General features: G+C 45.1%; 1 protein-coding gene across 7 annotated transcripts in view; it reads right to left on the bottom strand.

Annotated features, from left to right (window-relative positions):
• Window positions 1–4,049: 4,049 nt before the first annotated feature.
• The window catches only part of OSBPL5 (oxysterol binding protein like 5), a 1,218,591-nt gene continuing 1,212,472 nt past the window's right edge, over window positions 4,050–10,168 (bottom strand). For all 7 annotated transcript variants that reach the window (XM_085644727.1, XM_085644725.1, XM_085644728.1 and 4 more), the window contains one exon: window positions 4,050–5,312. In XM_085644727.1, the coding sequence (XP_085500853.1) occupies window positions 5,177–5,312 (136 nt within the window). In that variant the 3' untranslated portion in view covers window positions 4,050–5,176. The remainder of the gene's footprint in view (window positions 5,313–10,168) is intronic.

The raw sequence follows: 10,168 nt of genomic DNA, 5'->3' as shown, positions 1-10,168 counted from the left end.
TTTTTAACCACCTCCTTCCAGGATAAAAAGGCACGATAGCGCCGACGCGCTCAGTGGGTGTGTCGTAGGTGCGCCAAAGGCAAGCTCTTCTGCGCCCATCTGCGCCTGGACCAGGCCCAAGGCCGGTCCCCCTAGGTCATGTTTGCCTAGATATTTCTCAGCAGTTGAAATATTCTCGAAGTTTTATTAAACCTCAACACTGTGAAGAAATCAACCATATGTCTCCCATTGAGCCCATTAGACCTGTTACAATCAGTGTTGATTGTCTGAACCCACTTACAACAAAACCTTTCAAAAGGTGTGCTCACTTGTAGAGGGCACTGCTTGCATGACCTCTGCCATTAACTCTGCTCCACCAACTAAGGGCTCAGCACTGCCCAGTGCCCTTATTAATTCTAGATCACTAGTCAAACATCATATGGTGATTTTGGAATTGATCTCCAATCAGCACTTAGATTTGCTATTTGTAACAGAAACTTAGGCGGATGACCTCGCAGGCCACAAATTTATCGCTGCTACTCCAACTGGCTACAATGTATTCCACCTGAAGGCACAGAGGCTGTTATTTTATATATCGAAGTCTCAAAAACCCAAGCCTTTTATCGTCCACCGGGGACCAAAGCGCAATTTGTGGATGAAATCACCCAAGTACTGGAATCATATCTACTGGACAATGATTTTACGGTCTTTGGGCACTTCAATTTCCATCTGTAAAATCAGTTCGACACCGAAACAAAACACCTGACAGATACACTGTCAGGTCTGGGTCTGGTCCAGATTGTGGAAGGACCTACTCATAATGCCGGCCATTTGTTGAACGGAATTTTTACTTATAGTTCCAACATTCATTTTACTCACACTTTGCCAGTTACCTGGACAGATCATTTTGCAGTAATGTGGGACCTAAAATGTCACCACAACTCTCCCCCTAGGATACAGTAATTAAACAAGAATGCTGGGGACAATAGCTAAAATGGCAGTCTAAATACAGCAGTGAGGAGCAAGAGAAATATAAAGCCTGTCTCAGCAGCTACAAACAATCAATTTTCAAGGCCAAAACTAAATACTAAACAGCACAAATAAACTTAGCTAATAATGCCTCTAAAACCCTTTTTCAAACCATACATAAATTACCCACCCTGAGGGAATCAGACACGGCAACCGCTAATCTAGATTTCTGCAGCTCTCTAGCCAGTTCTTTTCAGGTGAAAGTTCTCAATATTTTCAACAATTTTAACAATGGTGGCTCGTCAACTATATCTACAAACTCAAGCCCTAAGCCAGCTAGCTTTAGGCGTTTTACTATTCCTTCTGCAGCACAGATTACTGAACTAATCCTAAAGATCAAAGCAGGATCCCCTGATGACCCGTGACCCCCAGGGTTGCTCAGCATGATACTTTGCAGATATCTTTTCCACCATGTTCGAAACTGGCATTTTACCCATCATCTGGAAAGCTGTGTCAGTGCTTCCTCTCTTAAAGAAACCCACTCTCGATTCCCTTGATCCTAATAACTATCGACCAATTGCAAGTCTTCCCTTTCCGGTTAAATTAGCAGAATAAATTAAGAACATCCAACTCTCCTCTTTTTTGGAGGTCAATAATCATCTAGATGATACGCAGTTTGGCTGTAGAGAAAAATCAAAGCACCGAATCTGCTCTGCGTACAGCCACTGAGGACATTAGATCATCCCTCGAGAAGGGAGGTAATGCAGTGTTGATCCTGCTGAATCTTTCGATACAGTCAATCATGAATTACTAGTTGGCTGTCTGCAGGATCTAGGGATTAGTGATTCAGCCCTGGAGCTGCTTAAATCCTTTCTCTCAGGACGCCAACAAGTGGTGTCTCTTGGGATTTTTAACTCTGGGACTTTCTGTATGCTTTTTGGGGTACCTCAGGGATCTTCTCTGTCCCCAACTCTATTTATTTTTAATGTCACACCGCTTGCCGCCCTGATTAGATCTTTTGGGCTATACTTGGCGTCATACGCCGATGATACACAAATCAGAGTGCAGTAAGTAGCTGGATGACCAACAATTGCCTGAAGCTTAACTCCTCAAAAACAGAGGTCGATCAGTACAGCAATAATCCAGCCATCCGGTTCCTCCACTGGTGGCCGTCCGACTTAGGCATGGCACCCACGTCAACATCCAAAGTAAAAAATCTGAGGTTTACGCTGGACAGTGAACAAAAATGTAAAGTCTGGTACGGTCGGTAATGGGAGAAGGTACTGGTTCTGGAGGGAATGGGACAGCAAGTGGAGGCGGTCACCCTTCGATGCCCATAGAATTGAGTACGCCGTTGCCAGCCACAGCAGTCTCCTCTAGAGGATCGGTGGTGCTCTTTCTATGTGTGCTGCATTCTGCCATCAATTATTATCACGCCTGCACAAAAAACAAAAAAACATCCCTGCAACGCAGTTGCTTCTAGGCAGTTGGTAATAGGCAGCCAATTGTGCGCCAGCACAGAGGAAAGCACAGTGATGCTGTCATTAAGAAGCATCCCTGCACTTTCCTAACTACGCAGCTCGAAGCAGCAAGATGGCTTGCAGCGCCGCACTGTGGGCCTCATTTACGAGGTTTTGGTGCAGGACAGCACTGCATTAAATCTTGCTGCGCTGCCCTGCATCAAAAGAAAAGGACAGGAATGCGCCGTATGTAAGAGAAATAGCACATTCTTGTCCTTTTCCCCTGCGCTGGAGCACAGTGAGCTGCCATGTGCCAATGCAGGCACCCTTGCGCCATGGTGCAAAGGGTGCCTGTGTTGCGGAGCTGATTGATTTTGTGTGGAAAGGGACACCTTTCTGCACAAAATCAATCAATTGAGATGATTGCCTCTTTCTATGTGTGCTGCACAATGCAGCACACATGAGAGGAAAGATGAGGAGAAATGAAAAAAGTTCTCCCCGTTGCGCATTCCTCGTAAACCTGGGAATGCTTCAGATTCCATGAGTGTTGCGTGGGAAGACCCACAGCAGCACCCATGGAACCACCTCTTTCACGCAGTGTTCTGTGTGAAAGCAGCACATATTCACAAGGCCATGTAAAGCCACGTAGAGTAGCCGTGTTTGGCCTTGTAAATATGCTGTGGCACATTGCGCCACTGGAGTGTCCAAAAAGTGACAATCTGGCAGCGCAAAAGTGCTGTAAGGGGCCTCGTAAATGAGGCCCTGTGTCATTTTCTACTCAATATGTCCCCAAAAGTCTGCAAGTTGATACGACTTGGAAACTGTAGAAACTGTAAAGAATTAATTTTTCTCCACTTTCATCTCTGATGAGGGTACTATCCAGGCTGCGTAGTTATGTAAAAATCACTTATTTATGGGTTTAGCACTGCAACAGGACTGTTGTCATTAATCTTTGTGCTCTGCGAGTCTGGGGCCTTCTTTGTAATTATTTTAATGAGGCTCTGATGGATCTGCTTTTTACGCGGCTTAGTTTGAAGGCTGCAGGGCCAAGACCATGCAGAGGAACTATTGGGATGCCTGTAAAGAGAAACCTTTATTTTATGAGTTAGACTAGCTACAAATGTCACATCGGTGTTATTTTATGAGTTAGACCTTATCAAGTCAATTTGAGGTTGTATGTGGGCTACAGGGAAGGTTTGATTATATATGCAAGATTGCATTGAAGTTCTCAGTGAAGCAGGATACGAACTGGTATTTTGATTGGACAATGGGATAAAGTCATTCTGCTTACAAGTCATGAGTTAGTCTAGCGGTGTAGCAGAGCAGTGAGGGAATGTCAGACACACTGAGTTAGAGATTATTGAGCAACTAGAAGAATAATGTAAAATGGAATCTAAAACAAATAATGCTCACAGGGTTTCAGTCAAATAGTTCACATCGCTTATCACTGTCAACCCCGTTAGCTCATGGTGATGTGATTTTACAGATTTTAGACTTGGCATCTCAACAGCCTGGTGGCGAAGCTGACTATGTGGATAAAGGATCTTTGAATAGTTAGACAACCCAGGTTGACAAATGAATGTCATAGTAAAAGAGCAGCAAATGCAAAATGATTCGAGTGATGGCACAAAGAAACTGTTCAAAGGTTCTGTGTGGTTTATTTCATTGTCTCAAGCGTAGACTGTTTACATGGACACAGCGCTGGTGTGAACAATGTGTCAAGGAGACGTAGACTTCCACTGGACCTTTAAGGCTGTATGTACAAATCTAGGCACCAGCGTTGGATGTTCAGACCCACCCCTCTGCTTGTCAATAACAGCGCGCCATTTTAGGGTACTGAGACGGGGAGTGACTAAAAGCTCCAGAAGGTCGAATCCTCTTTTTATACCTTATGGTCTGTGTTATGATATTTCAAGTGGTGATGATGGTCACTGCACAGCAGCACACACAGCATTACCTGGAACCTCTTCAGCAGGAGCAGAGGTACGCCACTGCCCATGTTTACCAAAGGGCACAGACCAGGAAGACTAAATCATTTCGAATGATGCAGAGCGGCACATTTACTTTTCCATGCTATGTCCTTAAATGTTTTCTAAAACATCCCATTTTTTGTCACTACCTAATATTTGCATGCACACATTGCATCTAAGGGTGCCTATATACAATAATGCAAAAATAACTTTTGTGGGAAAGTAATTATAATTTATAATCAGTTGTGGTGGAACCTTGACAGTCAGTCGGTCTGCTCAAGCTGCTATGCTCAGTCCTACCAACAATAAATAGTGATTTAAGTCCCGGTGCGGTACTTCCTATAAACACTGGTCCAAAAAAAAAAAAACGCAGTGGTATGGAATGCACTCTTTTCACGCCCAGCAGCTTGCTCCTGAAATTAAAATCTCTGAACGGTTTAAATAGAATGTACTGCATATCCAAATAGAAACAGTGACCCCAGCATGAGGCGAATGAAGTAACAAGTTAGACAGCCGGTACTGGTAGACTTAAGAATATAAAAATACTGCTCGAAAATAGTTTGTTCCAGAAAATAACAGAGGGACAAAGAAAACAATTTGCACAAACGAAGCTACATTTGGCTCTAGCATTAAGGCCCGTTCAAGTGCAAAGGTCCTTGACGGAGTGCGCGGAAGAGGCCAGGGTGCCACCTCTCGGGGGCCATTTTGTTTCTTTCTACCCCTTGTTCATTGGCGTAAAGTGCTTGCACCCCCATGGTTAATGGGTCGTTTGTGGTTAGTGTTCTCCAGCCGGCATCCTTATTTAAAGACCAGATGGATCAGGAGCTGACAGGAAAGAAAGATGCAGAGGAGGAACCAGTAACGAGAGTTCCGGAGAACGTTTTCAGAAGCAGTATGTCTGGGGAAGGATTTCCTGTTCAGCGCAGTTAAGTCCCTGAAAAAATGTGATATAAACATGGAAAGGCGTGTCAAATTTTTTGCTGCTTGCTCAATTAAACAAATATCAATTTACATTACAAAGAAATGATTAGTGAGACAACATGTGAAACACATTACCAAATTACTTCTTTCTAGGAGATAATCTATCTTCGTACGATTCATCATTTATTAAAATACCCAGGTATCAGACATAATGTGGAAACTTCACTACTCAAATAGGCTCCAAGTGGCACCTTCGCTCAGGGAGTCTCATAGTAAAAAGAATTGTTTTGGCTATCAAAGCTACCGTCGCACACCCATGACATCAATTGCATCGGGCTCTCCTCGGTACACTTGGTAAGACAAAATATGAAGCTAGCAGGAGTACTGAGGGGCATAGCAGCAACGAGGCGATAAAAAATTATCGCCGGTTTTACGTCCGTTTTCGGGCGAAAAGTGGCGATAATTTTATCGCCTAATCAGCAAGGTCACGCTATCGCGTGAAACTTTACATTAGCGCCTGAATTCTGAATGCCCAGTTTGCATCTCTAATGAGATGCAAAGTGAGCGTTCCTGCCCTGACATGACTGAAGAAATGTCGCTAAGCGACATTTCTCCTACCATCAAGCCCCACGCTATGAAGCATAGCGGCAAGAAAAGTAGCGATAACCCCTGTTATTGCTACTTTAAATTAAATACATTTGTAAATTGGATACTTGTATAGCGCACTACTCACCCACAAGGGTCTCAAGGTGCTTGTACAAATACCGCTGTGGAACCCATCCTGGCTTTCCCTGTGAGGCATCCACTCCAGTGCACCCCCAAGGTGGAGGCCAGGCATCCTTAGTGTTGTGGGGGGCCGTTGTGGAGATTAAGCAAGCTATTGCCCAGAGTTGCAGAGTGGGACTCCATGATTGGAATAGGCACCGAGGCAAGAATTATCAGGTCCGTGGAATTTTTTGAGCCCAAGACCTGCCGAGGCGGGGAATTGAACCCTGGTCCCGGGCTAGACCTCTGCATCAGGGTCTGTCGCTCCAATCATTGAGCCACACTTCTCCACACGCCTGCTTCAGGACTGATTTAGCCATGATATCCTATGGAAGGTGGATATCATGGCTAAGTATGTGAGGCCCTATCATCAAGCTAACGCCAAACTTCGTGAGATTATCGCTGGGTTTCCAGCGATAATCTCACGTTTGGAGTTAGCGCTAGGATTTTTATCGCTTTTGAGATAAGCGTTGCTAATACCACGCTATCTCAGCGATAAAAATCCACGTTAGCCGGCGATAATTATCCTAGCGCTAAGTGCGCTTAGCGATAATTATCGCCGGTCCTTGATGATATGCCCCTTAGTTTTGGAACTTCTATAAAAAATAATTCACAATCCTCATAAGAACGGTAAGAGGAGAGAGAGTGTCCACGAGAAATACTGGTACCAAAGACAAGTGGTTTATGACCTGATGTACACAACGCTTTTGCAGTCACAGGGATTGCAATCTGGAAATGTTAGCAAAACCCTTTGTGCAATTAAAAAAGGTATTTTCGACTTACAAAAGGTGTTCTACGACTCATTCCGAATCGCAAATTGGCGGTGGCATGAAAGGATGTGAATGCTTAGTGAATCCAACTTAGGTTACAAATCATTGAGTAGATATTGAGTCCCGAGTTTTGGGTGGGGTTTGATCCTTATCCAGTCACGGAGCAAAGACATACACCCAATGCTTCCTCCTCTCTCTGATTACTGGATGAAGTACATGTATCAGCAGGGACACATGATAAAGATGAAAATTATTATATATCAGGAATGCTCTTCCGAGATGTCTGAAGGGCAAACTCTTCAAGCAAAACCGTCCGCACTAGTGGTATTCCTAAGTGGCAAAAAGTATACTGCAGGCACACATTAAGCAGTTCCCAGATTCACCTATTCTTGGTGCAACTACTATTGTTGGGACCCAGAATTTAGCTACCTTTAGACATCAACCTGACAATTCCCATAGCCTTCTAGATTAGGTGAAGCTAAAATACTGAGGGGTATATGTACAAGGGAAGTGACGGAGCATGTTGTTAGCCTCCTTGGCTTAACGACACGCTCCGCCACTTCTGAAACGCAGGGCTGAACCGTATTTACAAGAATGAGGCGCAGCCCTGGTTTCCCCCTGCACTGGTGCTAAGTTTAGCAGTTTAGCGCCAACGCAGGCACCCTTGCACCATAGTGCAAGGGTGTCTGCGTGCAGGTGAAGGTTGTTTATGTACAGGAAGGTCCCCCTATGTGCAGGCTACCTTTGAAAAAGAGCTTGTGCTCGAAACGCGTCAGGACTGCTTAAGAAGCTATCGGCACAACCCAACTCTCCCTAAAAGTTACTTACCTGCTGAGGGTGCGGCTCAACTAGGGGCAACCTATATATATATTTTAAGTTTACGGAATACTGCGATACTTCCTCAAAACTACATAGGAAGTACCCTGGTACCTATTGATTCCCAAATAAAAAATGTATGACAAAAGATACTTGATAATACACCACTCCACTCCACTCTTCGACACACCGCTACACTCTACGCCACTCCACTCTAGTCCACTCCATGCCACTCCACTTTAAAACACACCCCTGTACTATATGACACACCACTCCACTCTATGACACGTCACTCCACTCTATGACATCACACTGCACTGTATGACATATCACTTTGCAACACGCCATTCCACTCCATGCCACTCCACTCTACAACATGCGATCCACTCTACGCCCTTCAACTGTATGCCAATCTACTCAACTGTATGCCAATCTACTCCATTGTACGACACGCTATGACTTGCTATTCCACTCCACTCTACCACATGCCACTCGAACTCAATGAGACACCATTCCATGACACTCCATGTCTCTGTAGGATACATCGCTCCACTCTACGACACTCCATGCCACTGCACTGTAGGACACACCACTCCACTCTACTACATGCTACTCACTGTATGCCACTCCACTCTACACCCCTCCACTCCAAGGCACTCTGCAACATACCACAATATGACATGACACACCACTTTACTGTACGGAACACCACTCTACAACACTGAACTCCTCTCTATGATCCTCTCCTCTACTCCACCTACGGCATGCCACTCCACAACACGTCAATCCACTTGATGATATGCCACCACACTCTACAACACTCCATTCCACTCTACGATACACCAGTGTATGCCACTCCACTGTATGTAACAACATTCTATGCCACGATAATCTACTCCATGAAACTCTGCTGCATGACACTCTATGGCACTCTACAACTCTCTACGACACTCTGCAATACAATACGCTATGACACTACACTCTGTGCCACCTTGTAACACTCTCTCCACTCTACGACACTCTATACTCCTTCATTCTACGGCACTCCGCTCCAATCTATGCCTCTCTACTCATCAAAACTCCACTCATCTCTAGTCTACGACATGCCACTTCACCTTACAACTCTCTACTCTTATGTATGCTCCTCCATTCTATGACATTCTAAGACGCCAGTCCACTCCACTGTATAACACGCCATCTCACTATATGACACACCACCCCACTACATTCTTCAATACATCACTCAACTCCACGACACTCCACTTCACTTGATGCCGCTCCACTCAACTACACACCACTCCACTCTACAACATGCCACTTCATTCTATGATACTCCACTCTACTCTACGACACACCTTTCCACTCTATGCCACTCCAGCGTACTCTACAACATGCCACTCTACTGTATGCCACTCCACTCTACGCAACCCCACTCTACACAACACTGCACACCACAACACTTAATGCCACACACTCTACTACACTATTCCACTCTTCAACACTCAATCAATCAATCAGGAGTTATAAAGCATGGTAAGTCACCTGTGAGGGTTTTGAGGCACTGGAGATGCTAACTGCTTTGTGGCGTCTTTTAATGCGAACATTCAGGTCTTGAATCCTTTCCTGAATTCCCACAGCAATGAGGCAGTCATAAGGTGCAGGGGGAAGGTCGTTCCCGGCTTTGGCCACTGTTGACTTGTTGGATCCACGGGGTGTCGGCTAGAAAGAGTGAGGTGGATCTCAGGTGTCTGGTCGGTTGGTGGAAGGTCATTCTTTTGCTGATGTACGCTGGCCCATTGTTGTGCAGGGCTTTGTATGCCTGGGTAAACATCTTTAACTGGCATCTCTTCTGGATCGAGAGCCAGTGAAACTTCCTGAGGTGTGGAGTGATGTGAATCCCTCTGGGGAGGTTGAGGATGACCCTTGCCTCTGAGTTTTGTACTGTCTGTAGTCTCTTCAGGAGGCGTGTAGTGATTACAGCATAGAGAGTGTTCCCGTAGTGCAGTCTACTGGTGACGGGTGCCTAATTGGTAGTCCTTCTTATGTTGGTTGGAAGCCACCTGAAAATCATTCTGCATAGATAATTTTCTGTCTAGGATGATGCAGAGGTTGCGGGTGTGGTTTGTAGGGACTGGGGAACACTCCACTCTACTCCACAACATTGTATGCCACTCCACTCGACTCCACTGAATGACATGCTACTCCACTCTACACCCCTCCACTCCATGACACTAAACTCTACTCTGAGCCACTCCACTCTACTACACTGTACTTCTCTCTATGCCACTGTACAACACTCTACTACACTCTATGACACTCTGTGCAATTCCCTCTATGCCACTCCATGCCACTTTACTCCACTGTACTCTATGACACTCCATGTCACAAGACTCTATGCCACTACACACTACACCGCAACACAGTATACCATGACACTCTACACTATGACACACTATGCCACAACACTATATGCCTCAACACTCTATGCCACTCCACTCTACACCACAACACTGTACGC

This window comes from Triturus cristatus, chromosome 3_1 (genome assembly GCF_964204655.1).
Source record: "Triturus cristatus chromosome 3_1, aTriCri1.1, whole genome shotgun sequence".
In the NCBI taxonomy this organism is placed as follows: Eukaryota; Metazoa; Chordata; class Amphibia; order Caudata; family Salamandridae; genus Triturus; species Triturus cristatus.
The sequence above is the reverse complement of the archived record's forward strand: the minus strand, read 5'-3'. Positions and strand labels throughout refer to the sequence as shown.